Source organism: Trachinotus anak, unplaced genomic scaffold (assembly GCF_046630095.1).
Source record: "Trachinotus anak isolate AG129_WGS33_773 ecotype Australia unplaced genomic scaffold, CSIRO_AGI_Tana_v1 ptg000021l, whole genome shotgun sequence".
NCBI lineage: Eukaryota > Metazoa > Chordata > Actinopteri > Carangiformes > Carangidae > Trachinotus > Trachinotus anak.
In genome coordinates this window covers 12,390,801-12,414,183 of record NW_027273872.1, presented here as the reverse complement: position 1 = coordinate 12,414,183, position 23,383 = coordinate 12,390,801, and the positions used below count along the sequence as shown (strand labels likewise).

The 23,383-nt window shown below is 40.0% G+C and overlaps 1 protein-coding gene across 2 annotated transcripts in view; it reads right to left on the bottom strand.

Moving 5' to 3' along the window:
• The window catches only part of htr4 (5-hydroxytryptamine receptor 4), a 147,535-nt gene that overhangs the window by 93,865 nt on the left and 30,287 nt on the right, over positions 1–23,383 (bottom strand). For both annotated transcript variants that reach the window (XM_071458103.1, XM_071458102.1), the window contains exon 2: positions 11,190–11,268. In XM_071458103.1, the coding sequence (XP_071314204.1) occupies positions 11,190–11,268 (79 nt within the window). The remainder of the gene's footprint in view (positions 1–11,189; positions 11,269–23,383) is intronic.

Here is a 23,383-nt window from a genome sequence, read left to right as displayed (position 1 = left end):
ACAGTATGTGTTCATTGTTTGTTTTTTTTTTTTAAGTGAAATGTGTATTTTTGCATTGATTTATTTTATACACTTTAACTCCAGAACTGTTCTGACTTCCTGACAGTTCAGCCTTTCGCCAGTTTAAGGTTGTTTTACATATGAGTGTTGGTGCGTGCGTGGGTGTGTTGAAGAGACACAAAGCTAAGACTCTGTGTACTTTGTTGCTGATTGTTTCGTAGACAGTTCTTTTACAATGTATTGTCTATTAAGTATTGTGATACCATCATTATCATGAGTTACTAGGTAATTCCCATTCCTGGTAGTGATAATAGTCTATGTATGAAATAACCTGTTGTTCACATGTGGAACTTTATCTTGCAGTGTTGAGCTGAATGTTTGTGATCAGTGCTCAACTCACAGTAAGTCACATTTTTTCTTTTATTGGCTTGTCTTATAAAAGCATTTGCTTCACATAAAAATAGCTCTTTGTTTCTGTCTCCACAGTTGATCCGATATGAACGTCCTCTCTGTTGCTTGGTTACTTGTTTTCCTTGGTAAATAGCAGCCAGAGAAGAAGCCGCGGTGACAAGAGAAATTTATGCGGATGATCAAATTTAAGTCAAAGTGGTTTTACTTCACACACCTGTGTTTCTGGGACAGGAGACACTTTCTGACGTGTGTGGGTAAAAATGATTTTGTTTCTTTGTAACTGTTTCAGATGAGTCCATTGTACAAAATGAACAGTTAACTTATCTTTAGTGTTTGCCAAATGACAGTTATTGAATAACTGAGAAAAAAAAAAACAATGAAATGAATCAGTGTTTGTGGGTTTTTTTGTTTTTTTTTTGGCTGCAGTGTCTCTTCTGCTTCAGGTAGGTCTAGGTAACACTTGAATTTATCGATACTGCCAATACCATTGGTTTTATCTATAAACCTTTTTTTGGAAAAAAAGTAAGTTTTTTTTCTATTAAAATGCTTCTGTCTTCACACAAACTTCGCCTGAAGAAAATGCGACTACAAGTTTACAATAAGCCCAATATATCGGTTGGTAATTAAAAACTTTATAGCACTGATATACAGCCTTGGCTGTGGGTGTAGAAATAGATCCATCCGGTTAACATTTTAATGTTGAGTGATGTTCACTGACCGTGACAAAAATAAGAACAAATGCCTTCTTTTGTATAAAAAATTATTTCTGTAGGATTTAATCTCAGCGGACTGTCACCAAAACCTGTGTGATGCTGGAGATCTCTGAGGCGTTTTACCATTTAACAACAGGAATAGCAGAAAAACACGCTTGGCGCCGCCTGATCTCTCCTGACAACCCCAACTGCAGCCCTCCTCCCACACAGCCACAGTGGAGCTGACAGCGAGTCACCGACACACCAAACAGACGCAGGCGAGAAACAAACCTGGAGCATTCCCACACCAGACTGAAGTGCCACTTTTCTGGCTCAAAGCCTCACTGTGAGGAAAACACAGCCCAGATTGGTAAAATGGAAGCAGAAAGAGCCGTCGTCAGAAAGACACAGCATTTCATCTGTGTTTCAAAGAGACACCGTGACACATACAGTAATGTGTGAGATGTTTTACATATATAAAAAACAGCTCCTGCCAACTCTGCTGTCGTTGTCCTGATGCACTGATTCATTGATTAAAAAACAAACGAAAAAAGTTGCCTCTTGACATAATCAGGCAGTTTAGTTGTATAAGAACTTCATTTCTAGGAGACAGGGTTGGGCTATAACATGCTGCCGATTTGGACCTCATACATAAAATATATGCACTGAGTGAAAATTTACATTAATGTCAAAAGGCTGGAAACCTGAGAAAACTTTGCATCGCACTTCATATAATGCGAAGCAAACCACTCACTCCACAGAACCTTTTAAGTATACTGATCAGTTCTGTATATTTTACATTATGTTTTAATGTTTAGCGGCAAAAGTTTTCATGATTTATTCTTGCAATATATGCTCACAAACACTACAGTGTTCCCACAATTAAAATCAGAAGAGAAGCTCTGAGCCTCTCTCCTGATTGTTTTCAGAGTGATTGAATAAAAATACAGACGGTAAACACTCAGAGAAACCACATCCTATAAGGTTGGATGATGGGTCCAGGTGGGCGGGGCTTGGGGCATTGTTGAAAGCGGTGACTACTTTGTTGTGACATCACAAAGTTACAGAAGTCCTGACGGCTTGTTTTAAGGCTCAGTTTCTGAATACAGGCTGTTTGCATTTCTCTGTGGACTGGAGTACTTTCATACTTTCACTTTTATAATCAAAAAACACATGGAAATCTACCTTTATACTATATGGACCTTTAAGGCAACTTCAGTAAAACTTCATTAAAGGTAAACAAAAGTTTGTGACAAAAATTCAAAAATAATAATATAAATATGTGACAAATGGTAGACATTAAAAAATCATTTGTAGATCTGAGATGTGACGTCAAACTGGGTTTCTGGCATTAAAGTCGGGTGTGTTACAAAATTACTTTCCAACTGCCTGTTGTTTGTTTTCAGCAAAATAGCACACAAATGCAACACAGTTGAATGCCAGATGACTAAAGACGACAGAGCTCTGATGCAGTTAACTTCAACCATCTGCTCCATGTAAATTATAACTAAGCTATTAGTCTGCATCTTGCAAACTTGGTCTTTCTTTCCTTTGGTGGCTCAGGTGAGAGACTGTAAGACCTCAGAGTGCTGATCATGGACACTTTGGCAGATTCTTGGCAGATGATCCTCCAGCCTCCTTATTATGCCGCCCTGCAGCCAGTCTTCAGTAGATTGGGTCAGTATCCAGCCCCTGCTTCTTCCACCACAGAGGAGATGAAATTAGCTTTTCAGATTTGTTGCTTAAAAAAACTGACACGTACCTTTGCAAAGTTCTTTGAGGCAAAGGGCATGAAAATATAACTCTAATACAAATTACTCTGCCTCCTCTCGAGACCTTTGCTATAAAAATGGGAATTATTATACAGTGATGTGGGATGATACCAATCAGAAAGTTTTATTTCTATTCACAGAACTTTGAGCACTAGGGTGGCTGCGTTCAACCCCACCGTGCCTCACATGCATATGCTCACTTGGAGCAGGAAACTAAGACAGTGAACTAGACAGAGGACTAAGAGATCACTGTGGCAGTGCTATAAAGCTGTGTGACTGTGACTTTAAAGTCACAGTCACTATGTAATTGTATTGACAGGCCTCTTCCCCACAGATCATCATCAGTGGCTGATCTCCCTGTTTCAACTTGTGAGGAGATAATCACTCATAGAATTTTAATGTCGGGTGTGATTAATATTAATCACAGCTGCATTAGGTGTACAGTTACACTGCTGTGATACTATGTGTGCTGCCTCACTGACATCGCTAACTCTTTTTGCCTTTTATTGAAACATTTTCATATTTGTCCATAAGCTGGACTGACTCTACTTTACCCTCAAACAGAAATGCTCTGTGACACCAAGCGACAACCACCAGTGCTGAAAAATGACACCAAAAAAAAAAAAAAAAAAAAACACAGTTCCTCTAACGACTACTTAAGGCTCAATCCAAAAGCAAGTCAATCCCCGTACACTCCCATGATAAAATGCAGAAATAAACATGTAAACAGCCTGGTACAAAACAGTTTCTGTCTCTATAGCTAATTCCTCCTTTGTGCCACTTTGACAGGTGGGTGAGCATATGCTTGCAACAAACTGAAATCTTGGCCCCACACATGCTCCACCTCTTTGCCCTTTTTTGGATTAGCCAGGAGTTAGGTGGAGTCAGGCACTGCCAAAATGGCGACGATGGAGCAGCCCACTCTAAGCTTCAAAACCACTTGACAGAAACCATGGAGGTTCCATCCATCTTCAAGTACAGTCAGTCTGTACATAAATACAGTGCATTTACTTTAACAAGCAATTTTAACAAGCAAATAAGAAGGGAGTTTTAGTCTCTTTACAATATTCTTAGGATGATGATGGAATTAAGTGAAAAGAGAAAGTGCAAGTATGAAAGAGTGCAAACAAAGAAAGAAATGAGAGCTACTCAGCGATGAGCAGTGTTTGGAGGATAATGATGTAGAGATGAGTCATAAAAGTGTTGTTTTAAGTGGACAACAGACTCTTCAGCTGCCACATGTAGTCAGGTGGTCAAACAAATGATGTGTCATGTGATCAGAAATGGTTACAAACATGACTACAGCGTTGCCACAGTTCAGGTAATAAAAGACCAGGTGATCCTGTCAAAATCACTTTTTTTTTTCCAGTGAATGCAGAGAAATCTGTAGGCAGGAAGATGTTAAGCAACAACTGAGTGATAAGAACTGAGAAAAACTAATTTCAGCTCACACGCAGGTATCAGTGGTGCATTCTCTGTACTGCTAATCTGTACATGGTGCGTCTTTATCTTCACCACAGAGCACATTAAAATTCTGCATGAAGTATTTCACATCCGCCCGCTCGCTTGTAATTACAGAAGATTTTGGTTTTCATAGGTGGTGAGAACATGTCTGTCACATCTCACTGATCTCACAAACACGTCTCTCTTTGTGCCTGCTCATCCTCTCATCTCTCTGAAAGATCAATAGCATCAAGAAACCTCAGCCTCCCCTCCCCCAACACACATAACCTATACCTATTTTACACATGGATTTTCCTATTAATTTGGTATTATCTTTGCAAAATAAACTACACACTTCCTTTCCTAACGGTAACACCTCACAAAATTCCCTTTGTAACATCTTTAAAGCTCCATTGGCAGCTATGATGCAGAATGATGCATTTACATATTTAGTTTTGCACATGCTGTGTGTGTCCTGCAGCTGGAGTTCATCTCTCCTGTTTCCTGCTCATGGTCTAATCACCTGCACACATTGAAGCAGCTGCTGCATCTTTAATCGGCGGTGTCGATGCACTGACGAGTGAAACCACTACACAGAAACCCAAAGAAAAAAGCAGTTTCCTCGTCCTCCTCGAGATCATTGAAATACTCTCCCAAATGCTACTGCATGGTTTCCCTTTGCGTGTGTGCAGAAAATTGTGTCAGAGTTTACAGCTGAGAGTGTGTGCAAAGGATTTTGTGCGTTTGCTTCAATGTGATTATATTTTGGAGTGTATCACAGGAAACAAGGGGATATATTTACTGTGGAAGTGTGTGTGTGTGTGTATGTCAATAAGATCATAAACACACTCCACAGCAATTCCCAGAATGTGTGTATCAAAGAGAACAACTCTGTGTGAAAACACGGGGCAGACTTTAGCTCAGAGCCACTTGTCAGCACAAATTAGCTAATTGTTCTGCACTTCAACTTGAAATATGAAATATTTTCCTCAGTGGAGATGCTGGCAAAGAAACGTTCCTCCTCCCCCCTCTCAAGTTTTCTTTCTTCTCTCCTTGCCTGTGAGCTCCAACATCCCAACTAAAGCATGAAGCTTTTTCTCTGTATCAACGGCAGGAGTGACATTTTAAAAAGGTAGCTATTGTACAAGACCCACTACCTTCATTTATCCTGGTTGCGAGCCATATCAGTGCTGCAGAACCAAACGTCAGTGAGATGGTTGGTGAGGGATGAAATATTATGAACTAGCCATGAAATTGGATTCAGAAAGTGATCCACTCTCTCCACAGGCTAGTTTCTACATCTGTCTTTCTGCCGTTTGGTGCTGGATAGGTCGTTTACAATGGTTTTATCAGAGTTGGCTAGGGCTGAACAATATGCATAAACAACAAAAAAAAAAATCATCATATTGAGATTATCTTGGCAGTGATGAGTCAGGATTTCAGTTGGAATGGTCATTTTTTACATTTGATTTTCATTGAAAAGTCAGCTTTGTTGGGTCATGCATTAAACCACAAAGCCGCATTTATGATCTGTTGTGACACATTTTACTTTTATCAGAAAAACCAGATGGTTGTTTGTCTCCACCATCCAGCCAAGGTACAGAAAATATAGCCACAATCTCCCCTTCCTGAGTTACAGTGTTAAATAATGGCTAGAACATTATGATGTCACAGTGAAGTTGACCATTGACCTTTTCGATATATGATGTCACCACTTCACTTTATTCTTAAAGACATTTGAGTTAAATTGTGTCATAATTAGTGAATAAATTTGTGAGTTATGTCTATGTTAAAGCCGTGTTTTGTGAGGTTACAGTGACCTACAGTTCCCTCGAGGCCTTAGTGAGATATCGCATTCACAAAAAATGAGATAGACAGTATTTCAATTAATTGTTCAGCCATTCTGGAAGCAGGGTTAAGTGAACAAAAACGGAAAAGTTAACACTGACACAAAAACACTCTGTAGAGGAGTGTGGCGAGGCGCAGAGTTGTGGGATAATTCTCTGTAAATTTGTGACAACCAGTGATCCTGTTCATGTTTTCATCCATTCTTAACTTCTTAGTCTTAGACAATTTTATCAACCTTGTAAAAAAAAAAAAAAAAAAAAAAACCTACTTCTGTACCACAGTTCATTCACCTCAACCTCGCCCTCAGAGGCACCCGCAGATGTGAATCATTTCAGAAGAGACATGAGATATACAGATGAGTCAGCGATGGAGGGGTTTTCTGAATGTGTGTCATTTTCTGAAAGGAAGATGTGCAAAGAGCGGGAAGAGACACCAGAGGCTGAACCTGCATGTGCCTGGAAGTGCTATCAGTGACAGGTGGGGTAAATCACCTTGTCAGGCATGAACGGAAATGGGTTGAAACACTGTATTATGGAGCACTCAACACACAAACACATACCAACACACACACACACAAACGCACACACACACACACACACTCTCCTCCTGCCGACTCCTCTCCATCTGCGAGGATAACGGATTCGGAGGCTTGGCAGATGTCAGTTTTACTGCTGGAGATTTTGACGGCGTCGTTAGCGTGCTTCGACTCATAGATATGATCCAGTCTGAGCTGAATGGAAGCCTGGGCCCCCTGTTTTTTTTTTTGTTTTGTTTTTTTTTCTTTTTTCTTTTTTTTCAGCAGCACCTCAGTTCGTGTGTGTGCGTGCCCCGCTTCATCAGCAATGCTTTTTATATGAATGGAAAATTTCTTATTGAGATTACATAAGTGGTTGCTGAATGAATTATTCAGTCTGTGAAAGAAAAAGACGGCGCGCTGTGTTGCCTGCCAACTCTGCAACACAGCCACCAATCAGCGTAAGAGAGGCTCAAATGGAGAGACAGGATAAAGTCAAATACGCTCAGATTGTGAAGGACCAGTGTGTCAAAATGATCTACAGGTGGACGCAGATGACAGAGGAAGGTGATGAGAGCTGGACAAATTATCTGTGTACAGGGATTGGTGATATAAACCATGTGAGATTTCTTTTTCCTAATATTGGATAGATTGCTGAAACTGTAAATGATGACACGTTATAACATTTGGGTGTTTGTTAATTGAGTTTCTGTGGTTGAAGTTTTACGGAAATTCCTGTTTTGTTGAGCATCAAAGATTTCTCTTAAGGGAAATATTACTAATAAGTCATTATTCACATCTTAAGGACAAGAATCCTAATATTATGAGAAGTTATTGTTGTTTTGTAGGTCATGTGATCCCCTTGCCTCACCCATGATATTTTAGCACCTGAAGAATCTGGATTCAAAATGCTTACCCACCAAAATGAGAAAAACAAGCGTTGTGTAGATCTGATGCACAGTCAAATGTGAGGACAAGAATATCTGGAGTTCATTGAGTAATCTAGAGACAAAATTGCATGAACCAAGATTGAATTGTTATCATATGGTGAGAAGTTTGCTCCTTATGCATTTCCTGCTACGTCCCTGAGTGGATCACACAGTGAATGAACAGCCGCGTGAACTGGATGAATGGGCAAACAGAAGAAAGAACGAGCAAACAATTGACAAATGCACCATAACACCACAAGCGAGCGGCGGTGACCTTCCCCTGCCATCTCTCTGTTTGGCTTCCTGCTGTCTCAGGCCAAACTTTCCCGTTGAAAGCAATCATCCAGAAAACAGGATCTGTCACAGGACACCTGAGTGGTGAGGAGAGGGGGAGCAAACGGCAGAGCGAGAAGGAAAGCTGATCCGAGGGGAGGAAAGAAAAACTCGCTGCTATCTGATCTGATCTCTCTCAGTCTGACTGACTGCATCGTATCGACTCACGGCTCCAGCCATGTTCAGGGAGGATCACGTGTGATGACTGCACACACTGAGATGAGCTACTACACTGCTAGAATGTGTTTGACATGCAAAACATTAAATGCTGGTTAAAGACAGCTATAATGTGACACTGCAGATATTTGCAGAGGCGTTCTTCTTTGGCACAGAGTTCACTGGGAAACTTTCAGGGTCTTGTTCAAGGGCAATTTGTGTTTTCTGTAATGAGTCGAAAAGGAGCTATTTATAGGTTCTGCCATTGCTACATAGCCAACATTAGCATTAACAGCTGGTTACAGCTGGTAAGACTATGTAGCCACCTAAATTGATGCATTTAACAAGTTATGTTACAATAATAGTAAAAGTGAAAAACTGGAGCACTACTTCTATCTATCACACGTTTCCAAAGGAAGTAGGAAATAAATTGGCTGCTTCTGACTCTGGAGATAAAAACTGTTTTGTTTTCTCTTTGATTTGCGTCACATTGTGAACATGCGTCTCATGCACTGTCGTAGAGATAATCGAATGGATAGATTATGAACACGGTGGTGAATAGGTGGCTCCTTACTGCATTTTCATTTATTACATATGGTGTAAGGTACCTTCCAAACAAAGGTGATAAATGTTTGAGCCCTCTGCACAGTCCCACCCAACATCATTACCTAAAAACCGTGATATGAAAAAATTTAGGCCATCATCTCACCTCCTTGACAAGCTGACAGGGAGTATCTGCCAAATCATCTCCACCAATCAAAACCTTTCAAAGGCTGTAGAAGATCTGGGTTAGGAGCCATGCTGGCTGATTAAAAATTCTGAATTATTTGTGAGAATGTATTTTACATTGTAAATTCTCAGTAATGCACTAAGGACGGATGCATGCAGCTGGTGGACTGCGTAAAACCAGTTTATCATACATATACATAAGATTTACATATTTGTAAAACTATAAAAGTGAAGGAAATCACAGACTAACTGAGGAAACTGGATGATTTTCTGATTTTAACTGATGATATTCTAACTGCATATGTAATATATAATGACTTGGGTATTTTCCCTTTGTTGTATCTTATCAGCTCTTCGGCTCTTTTTGACTTCATTCATTTTAATGCCTGTACTGACATTTGTCCTTTATGACAGTGATAATAAAGATGTGTTTCAAACTAATTTATATTCATGTCATTAATGTTGATGCTAATTTTAAAAGGTGAAATTATCTGCATCGATGCAATTTGAACTTGTGCTGAAAAAAAAAAAAAATAATAATTGCTGCCCAGTGCAACTTCCTGTGTAGGCTACTGATTTAAAGCAGTGAAGAAGAATTGATTTCTAGGAAAACTGCTGTTTTATCTGGGTGTGAAACTAAACTACGTGGTTTCAGATCAGTGCATAGACTCATGTACTCACTGATACCAGATCCACTATTTTCAGTACTATTTCTGGTACTTGTATCCATATCAGAACAACTCTAACATAAACTGTCACAAACTTAATAACTAAGTATGATTCAAGGTGCACGAATTATACTTAAAGTGCTACTATTCAAGCCACCTAAATCTAAATCCTATGCAGGAAACTTCACATCATGTACATAATGACCACACCTGGCACAGGAATCATTGTCCAACAACTCATTGTCATATGTATCATCAACCAGAAAAATATGCAAATGCATATGTGACCACACTACTTAACATTTGTGACCCCAGGATGTATGTATGTATGTAGGGCAACGCATAGGCAGGTGTGACACTACACCATAAATCACACTCACTGGCTGAAGCCATTAGGTGTCTCTTAAGGCAGCTGGCTGCCATCAACCAGATATGGAGCCAATGCATAACAATCACGGTGCCAAATTGGGTCACGGGGGTAAACCCATCATCCCCCACCATCTCGTAAACATGCTCAAGACCCTAACCTTCCACATTAATAACTTTATTCTCATTCTTTACCCATCATCATTTTTATCATTTGCCCATTTTCTAATGCAGTTAGGTCACTTTTTATGGTTTAATTTCTTTTAAACTAGCTGCTGACTTTTCTTATATACAGAGCATAAATACAACAGAAACATACAACCAGTCTTCAGTCTGTCTGTGTTATCCTCCTCTGTCTCTGGTAAACCTTTCCTGTTCTCCCACAGTGTCTACACTCAAGCCTTGCCTCAGTGTCTTCTTCTTTGTTCTTATCATTCTGTAAGTCAAAGCAAGAAATCAGAGAAAAGTGGTCCCACTGCACCTTCACAAATTTCCCTCTCACCCTCGAGGCTAAAGAACATTGGCCAAGTGGAGGAAGCTATAAAATGACTCTTTACATTCCAGTGAAGCAAAAAAAAAAAAGGCCACCCAACAGTTTGAGCAGGATCCCTGTTTTAATCAAACCAACAAGCCTGAGGGCGAGACCGCTACAGAGGCAACGAGTGGTGCAGCACAAATCTCACGCTTTCTATTGTTTCTTCAGATAGAATGTGTGAAGATGAGGACGCTGTTGAAGAAGGAAGCAGAGCACTCAATTCGTTTTTTGATCTGCAGATCTGGGGGACGGGTTTACTACACAATGCAGCAGCCATGTCTGCTCCTTTCCCAGATAAAGCAGCAACAGTGTGTCTGGATGAATAGATGCACACGGGCGTTGCAGCTGTTGGTAGTTTCAATATTTGATCTCACTTGATTTCAGAAAATTGCTTCTTCTAATCTTTCTGTGGCATCTTTCTAAACGTCCTGCTCACTGTTGGTCACCGGTGGTCTGTATTTATTTCAAATGTTTTGGTTGGTACAGCTTTATGGTAGGCGGCACTGACTTTGTGTACTATACAAAGGCATCAAAAACCAAATGAGGATATATCTGTCAGAAGAATGGTTTTCATCCCTCCAGTAGAGTTGTATGGACTTGGAAAATTTATGCCCACAAATAATTAAGCTGTTCCAGAAGCTCAGGATGGAACAATGTAACTCTAGCTGTGTCTCAATCCAGGGGCAGTTCACAAAATTTTGAACCTAAAACCTAAAAGTATGGGGTTTTTGTGTTGTTGTTTTGCATGTAGGTTTGTAGAATAAAATTCTAGATAAGAACTGAACATTCTTACCTCTCACTGACAAGTTCCTCCATCACCGGCATCTGGCCTGCAGCGCTGACATTCATGTGACCATAAATGCAGAGAGTCCCTGCAGACAGAAGATCACAATTAACAATTTGACATAGTAATTTTGATTATTACAGGATTACCTTTCAATTACAAATGTAAATCAATTCATGCCATTAACAATTGAGCAGATTGCATTAGCATAACCGAATTAAACCAAATCTGAATTATGCAAATGCAGCCATTTACTTTGACATTTGAGGTTATGATGTGTGTGCAGATTTGGGGGGCCAGGGTTGGAGTAGTTAAGTCTGTAAGATGGCGTAAATCTAAAGTAAAAGTTTAGTAAGGGTCGGCCCATAAATAAATAATAAGGTTGTAGTGAATTTTGTGCAGTAAAATGTTTTTATTCATACTTCATTTGCGTTCTGCACAATTCAATCAAAACAGTGACGGAATGAAGCTCCGCTGCTGAGGAGACACAGAGAAGATGGACAGTGAAGTTGGGCCTGACAGAGAGGTCAGGAAGAGACGGAACGATCCTGACCCGCAGATTTACCCCCGCAATGACAAAACCAATTATGCTTCAGCTGTCAGAGCCAGTTCTTCACGTGGACACAAATCCAGCAGCAGAGTCGGGGGCGAGGTCAAGTGGTCACCAAATCCCGCAGATTATGGCTCATTGCATTATTGTTTCATATAATGATCATTATGTAAAAAAAATAATTACTTTGTTTACATTCTTATCAAGGATTTAAACGTTTTTATTGCTTTATAACAATAAAAAAAATGAAATTCCCACAGCGTTCCTTCTCTATTGAGCCTGGCACCGGCAGGGTCAACTGATTTAGCTCGAACAGCTGCTAAAAGTTTGGCTGCACTGATTAAATGTCGGCTAAAAGAGTTGATGTGAACAATCACAATTTTCTATGAAGATATTAATTAGAATGGCACTTGGTGGAGCACATACCTCTGCCAAGGCCAAACAAACCTACGCATCTTATTAGCTCTTACAGAGAAACAACAGGAAAAAGGCTGCTCAGGTAATTAATAATAAGTACAAAAACAAAACAAATAAATAAATAAATAAATCAGACATGTTGGGGTTGGTGTTTTGTTGGTTGTTTCCTGAGAAATTGACGAGAATGTTGAAAAATGGCTCCAAGCAGAATGAACAAAATCCCCCCTTTTATTTAAATGATAAATGATCAGTACATGATCAGTTTGTGTTAGGCAGCATCAATATATTATTTTACTTTAATAACACGTGTAACAAGTGACGGATAAAATCAGCCTGTTGAGGGAAAATATTTAAAACTATCACAAAACAACTGTTTGTTCTAGTCTTGGTTGTAACATGAAGTAAACCCAGTTCTTTAACATTGCAGAATAATACTGGTGTATATAATCTTCTTCACAATATTCACTCTGTCTCCGTCACACACAGATGCACATGACCAACCAAACATGCAATCATGTAAACATTGACTTAAATTACATCACTGCACACTGGATTACTGTCCAACAGACGGCACATGCCCCAGATGTTTAACACACATACACCAGACGAGCATGACCTGCTCGGAGTGAGCCGTCTTACGGATTCATTATTCTGAAGTATTTACAGCCGTGAAGACGGACTGCTGGCATGTGTTGATGAGGAAACAGTGAGTTCTATTTTTAGGTCTGGTACCTTGTCGTAATGACTTAGTCATTACCTCAAACTAGTAAATGGTGCACATATTTATCTTGTTTTACCCCAAAGCCAGTTGTCATTGATTCATTTTCCCTTGCAATAAAAAAGGCCATTGTATTAAACTCGCTCTTGCATGTGGGACCAAAGATTTTCTCTGACTGCATTTTTCAGTCCGACTTGTTGGCTTCACCATCTGCTTGAGTGGCATTCAACAGCACTTTCCTTTCTCTTCGGGCTATCTGACAGTTGACTCGGCTCAGCCCACTGCTGTGGTAAAGACACTGCAATGTGCTTCACATGCTTCCCATCCGTCTTGGTACAAAAAAATAACATGAGCCAGCATAGAACTTCTGTATGTGACATACTCTTGGTGACAGTTTCATGCTGTTCCATTGACTGACAGATGGTAAGAGATGGATTTAACAATGATTTTGAAATGTTTCACAACTTTAGGTGCCTTTAACTGGATTTACTGATTCATAAAGAGAACATTTGTTGTTGTGAATGTGAAATATTTAGACCTTGAAGAAGACCTCACTGAACATATTACAGCTTTTCCCTCCTGCTTGTAATTTCAGTGTCTCATTATCATTGAAAAATGGGATTCTATACATCGAGTTCCTCATTTTGACCTTGAAATAAACACACATTAAAGAAAATGGCAGAACAAAAATGACGAGAATTAGAGAAGCAGAAAAGAAAAATTCTGCCATTACAGCTTTCATTTGTTATCTTTGTTAGCAATAATTTAATCATTCAGTTATGATAATTAATTACATCAGTTAATATTTTCTCTTAACAACAATTTTAACTAAATACAATAGGAGTCCCAGTTAAATAATACTGTTTTGAATTTTCAGAAAGAAGCACTGAAAACTATTGACTGACATGATTCTACAAAAGCGCACGTGTGTGTGTGTTTGTGTGTGTGTGTGTGTGTGTGTGTGTGTGTGTGTGTGTGTGTGTGTGTGTGTGTGTGTGTGTGTGTGTGTGTACTTATGAATATGGATTCATAAGATTCTGGGAGGCTCTTAGATAGACACGATCTCCAAACTGTACATATTTTATTTACTTAAATACACACGTACACACTTTAAACTTCAAGCTTACATCCTTTGATCATCCAGGGTAAAGCTCTAATATCTACATATCTGGATAAGTTGGAGCCTGGCTTAAAAATGAAAATCAGAACAGCATATTAAATCTATGGCATCGTATATGAATTTTATCTTCAGCGACTGTGTTTAATTCTAGAAAAACAGAGCATCATGTACAGTATGAAATTTACTTTGGAAACTTATTGCAAACTTTTCATCCATCCAAAGCCCTGTATTGTTGTTTTTATGTCAAAATGTCTTAAATTTCTTTTGTGGCTAACTCATACAATCAATTATCAGCACATGCACTATCATGGTGTTTTACTTATCTCCTCTGAACAATTAGGGCAGTTGTCTATTTGGCAAGTTTCATAATTAAAAAGGTCCCATATTTTACATGCATCCATTGTTTCATTTGATAATTTTGATATCCATAAGAATACATATTTGTGGTTTTCTCTGTCGACTGAGCGCTTTGATACTTTCACAGTATTAATATAGAACCTAGACCTGCTTCATAGTCAAAAAACACATGGAAATCTTACTTTATACTATATGGGACCTTTAACACATTCTGGTGTCTTAAATAGGACTCATTTATCCATTATGAGCAGATTATATGTGTTAATAGTCTTGGCCAATTTACTTGAAAAGTGTAATCAACTACATCCCTTAAGTACTTAACATAACACATCTTCATCTCGACTGCAGAGCTGCTGCATTTACACATCTCCTGTATTTTTACATGTGGAAACACAGGCTGAGACACTGTGGTTTAACAAGCAGCCAGGCAACAGTTTAGAAGCTAGCTTAGCCCCAGGTGGCTGCACGCAGCAGTACAGAAGTGCTGCAGGGTTCAAACAGCCTCCAGCTCTGAGCAAATCCAAATGATTCCTGAAGGTGGAGGTTTACCAGTGGCAAGCTACGAAGACACTGCATCTAAAAACACAAGTGGATTCAACATAATCCCAGCTCTCATTGTGTAACAGCATTTACGGTTAATATCAAGTACCTCTAAACTAACTGGACAGATTTGCCGCATTCAAATGTGAGAGGTGCTCTGTTACACAGTTGCTGTGAACTGTGTTATACAGAAAAAAGGTGGGAAAATGTCTCCAGTATGTGGGATGTTGTTTTGCTTCACATTCACATTTTTTCATGATGCAAAAAAAAATGAAATCACCAGAACCATGACTGCACAGGAATTTGTGGTGCAAAACAACAGCTCACATGGGCAACATAAGAACATACTGTTGCAGATTTTCCCACCTTCCCCCTATACGTGTAATGCAGGTCATGGCACCGGTGTGACCCAGCATTCATGAATCCGGGACAGATTATTATATCATCATAAAGCTGATTTGCCAGGAGTCTGAAATGTGCTTGGCACCGTCTTCAGGTTGCACTGGGGGCCTGCTGACTCTGTTCTATAATAGACACAGTCGGGGACGCGAGGTAAGTTGAACGCATGACAGAGCTAATAGGCGAGGCCGCTGAGAGGGTTTACTGGAGTCTGTCAGCTCTCATCCAGTCACACAGAGATGGAGAGGAGAAATACAAGGAAAATTATGACAGTGTGAGAAAGTGATGGAGCTAAGTGAAAGAAAGAAAGGTGATTGCAATGGAAATAGAAAAAGAAGAAGAATTACTGGGCAAGAAAAAGACAGGATGAGACAGATACATGATACAGCAAATTGCTGTGTTTTCATGCACTGATAGTTTCTCAGTCTGGTGACTCAGGCAAACAGATTTTTGGGTCGATGCGTTAAAAGTTGACAGCGAAGTTAGAAAGCTAAGGTAAGCTCATGTCCAATTATGAGACACAATGTTGCCTGGCTTCTTTCTGTCACTGCCGCTGCAGCAGGGAAACATCTTAAAGTTCAGTCCTGCACAGCATCATGGGTACATTTTCATATCAGCAGAAGCCATGGAAACAAGCAAAGGCTGAGGAGCAAGAGAAGCCACGTCGGTTTATATCTGGCAGGCTGGTCAAGCTGTGGGCGGGACGTCACAAGTGGACAGAAATATTCTGTCAAGAGGTTTATTCAGGGAAACATGAATGGGATTTTCAGCTGCAGGATAACAGGAGTGCATCTACAGTTCTGAGTCCAGAGTGCAGCCATCAGCCCAGTGAATCTGCTGTAAACATGTAAATACGCATACTGTTCATATGAGAACGTGTCAGTGGTTGTGTTTACATTTGTGGAGTGGAACAACTATTGGTCCTTATGGAGCTTGTCTGTTTACTCCGTTTCTGGAGCTTGCTGTGGCCATTAAGAAAGCAGCTGACAGGACATTCAGAACATTCCTGCCTCCAGACTGAAGCTCATAAAATATTTAAAGTCCAGCCGCCAGCTGCCGCTCAGTTTTGGAGAGAGTCGTGGCAGCATGTTCCTGTGCTGATTAGGCGTTGACATGACCCCGGGCGGCTCTACCTGTTAACTGCTGGGCCAAGATGGCGCTTCCATCCCGAGATGGTGAGCTGTTTCATCAATTTTTGGTCCATAGAGCGTGAGCAGTTATTTGGTGGAGGCTGCTGACGAGACCTTCAGACCGTCACGTTACTTTTACATTTTCAAAATTATGATAGTACCCACATGATTCCAAAATGCTATAACAAAATTTTATTTTTCAATGTGATCCCAAAAAAAAAAAAAAAAAAGTCTTTGAGGACCACAACACGTCACACAGTCTACAACCTCAGCAGCTGCCACATTGTCAGACTCATGGGAGAGCTTGACGCCGTTTGTAAGCTTCGCAAGAGCACAAAAAGGATCTGTGAGCTATGTCTCAGTTCAGGGGCCGCGCCCTTCAGGGACTGCATTTGAAGGCAGTGAAATGCATCCTTCGTTTGCAGGCAACAAAGCATCCAACAGGTGGATCCTTCGTGTCACAAGATTCATTGCGCAACAGTGAGTCACTTTTAAAAAAAAAAAAAAAAAAAAAAAGAATAGAAAGAAGACAGATTACGCACATAAAACAGCTGCTGAGGATAAATATGAAATCCTCCGTGGACAAAACTGACTCATTTTGCTTCAGCCTTTGTAATTAATGTGGTCTTCAGAGGCCATGCCTTCATAGAACAAGTCCTTCAAAGGAAGCGGCCCCTGAATTGAGACACAGCCGTTGAGGAGTGTGGATCACTGATTCCAAAAATCCATTATAACACCATCAGCTTATCATTGTTAAGTTGGCAGATAAACTAAAATACCAAGTAAGTTAAAATATGATCCAGGTTATTTGTATAGTCATACCCACAGGTGGTTTTGTGATGGGACTGTCCATTTTACTCCCTAGAGGATGCAACACTTGGACGCACTGCAACAGCTGGTGTTCATGCTCTGCCAACTTTTAGTTTGAGTGTGAGATAGATGCAAAAAACAAAGAAGAAATGGATAAAATGCTGCAGCGTCTCCGGTAAGACAGTAGATCAGATAGTTGATAGAAAGCTCAGAGCAGGTTGGGAAAGAGTTGTGTGTGCGTGTACAAGGTACTGAGAAGAACGGCACACAACACGAGGGGAATAATGCACAACAACAGAGACAAACACATCAAGAGTGGCACACAACTCCAGACTGACTGAGTGTAGCACCGAGGGGGTGGAGGGCTCGTCTGTGTTTGTTAAACTGTGTGGTGGAGCTGGTTGAGGTCTCCTGAGGTTCAGCCAAAGGTTTCCAGCGAAGGTGGAGCTAATCCTCAGAGTTAAGCTCCTGTGTGCAGAAGATACAGTTTTACCTCAGCACCGAGGCCTCCTGGAGGTAAACTCTTCCATATCTCTGAAACCATCAGGCTGGTGAAAAATGACATGTTACATAAACCAGTCCTTTAGGAAAAAGCCTCATATTTAGGTGGAATTTACAGAATATTTCAGCACTTTTTACACCTGTGCTTCAGTCTTTCTTTAGAGAACTTAAACACCAGTGTGAGTGACTTCATTACAAAAGTGTGCATATACTGAAAGTGCATTAACAGTACTTAAAATGTGTTGTATAGACTCTCATAGAAGTATCTTTCAGTATTTAAGCACACACTATAAGTGTTTAAACATTATAAAGACTGGTGTACATACAGTTTATGCTGACATACTACAACTACTTTTCCTGTCTTTTCATAGTGCAGTGAACTAGACAGACAGGAAAGACGTTAATTTACAAACATATGAATTTCTCAGCACTTCATTTCTCAAGCATTAAACATTCAAAACTTCAACATTTCCGACCCTCACATTTCTTTATGTTGTATGTTTTACAGCAAACAGCCAAAGGCATTTATTGCACTGGTGAGTGGAGACACATTTCACTTCCTCGCTGGATTTTTGTTTTGAATTTCTGCTCTAAGTTACTTGATTATTACAAAATGGTGCTCCCATGTGAGTCCCAAACCAGCGTATGTTTGTCAAGAGTCAGTGTCTTTCCAATAAAAGTCATGGATCACACACCACAGTGTACTTTCAGCTGACCAAAAACTGCTACGTATCCATGGAAATACATGGATATGTAGCATTAAAACAACCAGCTGTGATCATGAGAGAAACACAGTGGAACACTTTAGCCTGCAGAGCCAGCGATTACCAGTTCATTCAGTCTACCTGTGCAGTGAAGTCAAACCAGAGTCTATTTTATCTATTTATTTACTTAAGAGCAGGAAAACCAGTTCAGTGGTGTGGGCATTGCTCTGCTATATCCACTCTGACAAGGCAAAACACACACACATTCACAAACACACACTCACACAGACAGTTGACCTTTTGGATGGCTCCGTATGTCCTAATGCACGTCCACATGGGAAACACACTGGATGTGTTCGGAGGGCTTTAACACAAATGCAGCTTGAACTAATGGTTTTAGCACGGGGACCGGATGGCGTCATGCCAGGCTGTTCGAGCGCAGCTGTAACTGACCACTCAGGTTTGTACCCATCGGGTTACACACACTCACGTGTTTACCTCTATACATGTGAGGAGCCAAACTTTAACCACCTAAACAGGACACCTAGTCCCAACCTCAACTTTTCTCTGTTCTGTATCATTGTAAACTGAAGGCTATTTAAACACCTGGACTCATGAAGAAACTGGGATGGAAACTTAAAGCTGTTTTCTGACATCTTATAAATGATTAATCATTAAAACAATCAAAGGATAATTCAGTAATAAAAATAATCACAGTTGCAGCCATAATAAAAAGGTCCCAGCCCCTAACTTTTCAAAATTGTCAAGCTGGGGCTAATTAGCAGACACTGTAAAGAGAGACCACATACAAACCTAGGCGTTACTGAGATAACGCATTCATGAAAATGGGCTGGATGTACAGACAGACGGACAAACTGAAAACATAATTGTTTTCAGGCCTCCGCCTATGTGTTTTTAATGCCTCCGCCCCTGTCTGGCGCTGGGGCAGAGGCATTAAAAACACAGAGGAATGGTTTAAAGTTAACTCATAACTGATATGACAAAATCTGGTCCAGTTTATTTATAAAGACAATCACAAGTTTTTCTCAGAGGGTTTTACAATCTATCCGACATATCACACCATCTTCCTGGAGGGGGGGGGGGGGGGGACAAAACAAATAAATAAACAAACAAAAAATAGCAGATCATAGGTCTTTCAGCTAATCAGCTGAAGAACACACAAACAACACAAACAAACAAAACCAGAAGCCCTCGCCTGAAGATAAATACTGGGTGGAAACAGAGGACGTGGGTTGAATAAACCTTTTTGCGACTTTCCGTGAATTTCTCAGGTTATGATTTGCAGGAAACACAGGGAGTGGACTGAATGAGAAACAGAGCGATCAAACATTTTTCCAGAGATACTTATCACTCAGTCATGTAAAATGAACATGAGCCAGCAGGAGAGAGGAGAGAAGCTCTTCCCAATCCATGAGCGCTGAGTCACAAATCAAAGTGTTCTCACTTTAACTCCTGGTAGCTGCTCACATGTAGTGTAGAATAAACAGTGAAAGTTGTCGAGTTGTGGATAAACTAAATGAGCAGCTTGAATGTGATTCTGATTTATTTTGATTTGTTTGGAAATGTGGCCATATGGTTTGGATTTTGCCTGCTAAACACACTGTTGAGTCTTTTTGCAGCTCTTAAATAGATTTAATGGACATTTCATTATGTTTTGTTACACTCCTGGTACCTGCCAAGTTTCATAATATTGACATTTTATCACCAGTGTCAGCAGATTATTTAAAAACAGCTTTATTCCTTACATAATCATATTAGTAACCCAAAACACATGCACACTGGCATAGAAATAAAGCATGTGTACGCTTGATGTTTCTATGAATTCACTTACACTGCACATACTGGGGGATTTTTATGTCCCATAATTGTGAAAGACAATGAATCTCTTTTTGTTGTTGTTGTTGATGTGGAGATAATGTTTCCACTTTACGCAGCTGCAGTCTAAAGATAATAACATCGGCCTTCATTGAGCCATAGAAGGAGACAAAGATGTGAGAACAAATGAGCATCTGATCGATACTCGATCAATGGATCTAAAGATCTGAGGGAGACTCCTCAGCCTCCCAGAGTGAGACGCCACTTCATCAACCAGAGACTGAAACTTAATCTGTCTGTAATGTCGATCAGATTTCAGTTAAGTCATAATTAGCCTAACTTTAATCAATTAGCAGCCAATTATTTTGATCATTTTAATCTAAATATCAATTAAGTAGTTTTATTCAGATGAGAATATGAATGAGAGCCAACCTTTCAGTCAAAAGTTTTTTCCACTGTGAACAACATGAAAGTTTTGAAAAAAAACATAGACAGTGGTGACCTCGATAAACTAGAGATTCTAGATTAGTGAAATCTCCTTTTTATCTTGTGAGAAAACTTGCAGAAGGCAGAACAACATTTAGAAAAACCCTTAAATAAACATCCTGTCAATCTGATCTTCTTCTGGTTTATTAGGGGTTGAGGGTGTGAACATTATCATAGGTAAGTAAAGTAAATACTGTCCATTCTGATGAAGATATGCAGCATGTGAGTACTCAATACCTGCAATTAGGATAAATATTATCATATTCAGTTTTTCTAAAGAAATATTTTTATATCTCAAGGTGGACTTTCTAAACCGCTGATGGTCCTTCAAGATCCGACTGACCATCATCATCTGTTCATTCATATCCTTCCTCTTTCTGATAGTGTCATAGCAACCTGCTGACCCAACCATGTGGCTTTACATTTCCTCTCACACAGCAGGGAGGCCTATAGTTCCTACACTTCAGAGTCAGAGGCATGACCAAGACATGGCACAGCTCTGGTACTTTCACACGCAACAGGTGTCGAAGTGAATTCATGAGATGAGTCATACGACGTGGAAATGCTTCCTCTGCAGTCGACCACTCATACATTTTTGCTACTGGTAAATGGACGGCTGAACTGAGATGATAAGCTGACACACAATAAGTTCACAACGTATGTGCACATCATTACCACCAGCATCTCCTATGAAGCTCTCCGGTACATTCATTTCATATGACAACAACCCTGATGTGTAAATGTAAAACAGTTCAGCACCAAAATGTAATGAATGACATAACATGACAGAGATCTTTCTCAGGAGTTGGTGGAGACCGAACCAGAGCTGGACTCAAATTTAACAAATGGATAAAAAAACATTCCCCTGATTAATCTTTCTCTAAGTCTACAGGATGTCTACATATGCAGCTGTTTGCCTGTTTGTCAGGAGTTCAGCTCCCTAGTTGTCAAAATCATTTAATGCAGCTTTAGAATTTAGCCAGTAAAGAATGTGAAAAATGCAAATTTACATTTAACTATTAACAAATTATTCCACAGATAGTATGATAGATTTAAATAAAATATAAATATGAAAATACATCAGAGATGTAATTATTTTTGAAATGTCAGACTTGGTGTTAAAATGTTTTTTAAATGCCTCAAATCTCAGAATCTGAAAGACACTAAACTGCAGTTAAAGCTGCAAATGGACGAGAAGCATCTGCTTTCTGCTCCCACAGTTTATGGTGTTAATTTCATGTCAACACATATTATTATTATACTTATTTTGACAGGAAATTAGAGCCACTTAAATGCATAACCAGCCAAAATGAGAACAACAAAGACTGGATTAAGGCTACACATAGTGACGGATGCACACACAGACACACACTCCTCTCAGATTTTAAAGTGACCACCAATATCAGCTGGACCTGTGCATGTGTTTGTAATGATCCAGCTGTGTGGTTTTGTCGCCCGCTCCATCTGCTGCCCGTCTCCCCACGGAGAGCCCAATTAAGCCTCAGAACAGAGCACACTGCTGAGGGAGGCGACCTGAGCCGGGCCCTGTCAGGGGCCAGAGAACTGAACCAGGGCCTCTGGCAGCGATGACACTCCCCAAGCTGTGAATCTTTCATGAGGAGGCCACATGGGCGAGAGTGCTCTGGACATGGACCAAGGACGTTTCAGACAGGAAACACACCCGAGCTTCTCTGCCAACAGGTTCCACTCACAATGAAGTCAATACAAAGCTAAACCTGATACTGTCAAGATACTGATGATTAAAATATCTGCGTATGTTCATTGACAATATTTATGATTGGTTTCCCTCCAATATCTGCTTCTCACAACTAAAACACTGTCAAGGTATTCATCCTTATAAATTATATTTAGGCAGCTAAAACACATGGTTATGATTCGTGAAATGCCATTTATTGAGGTTACATTCCCCAATCAGACACAGGTCAAGTCCTTCCTACATCTGTCATCATCATTTACATAAATCACTGTTTTGCCTTCTGCAGCATCATGTTCTCAGGATGCCAAAGAAAACCATCCAAATCTTACGTAAGCAGCTCTACAAACTTCTGATGTGTGGTGTCACTACAGTTTCTACAGAATCTCCACTGTGCAATTTCTGACTAAACACACACTGTATTACATTTCCAATACTTTGTTTCAGTAAATAACGCTCAGCCTTTGAAGCACTGCATATACACTGTCAGGGTTAGGATTCAGTTTCCACTACTATGACTGTACATGTAAATTGTGGTCTACCACTTCCACATCTACCTGTAACAAGGGTTTTGCAAAATTAAATAAGGGTGATTGCCCTCTCACTTTCTATTCCTGCAATTCTTCTGCTTTTCCACGTCCGTCTACTCCTTTTTCCCACGCTGTCAAAATGCCTTTCATTCATTTCCGACACAACATATGTTTCCTGATCTTCCTGCGTCGAGCCAATGAGTCCTCGGAGGTTGTTCTTTAAATATCACTTTGTTTCCATCAGTCTTCCCTTCAGACTGACAATTACACAATCCACCTCCTCCCCATCACCACCTTCTCTTGCAGGATGATCCAGATCTTTCAGCAGAAAGGTTCAGTCTTCAATCAACGTAACAGGACTGCAGAGAGCCATCTGAAAACCTTGCAGTAA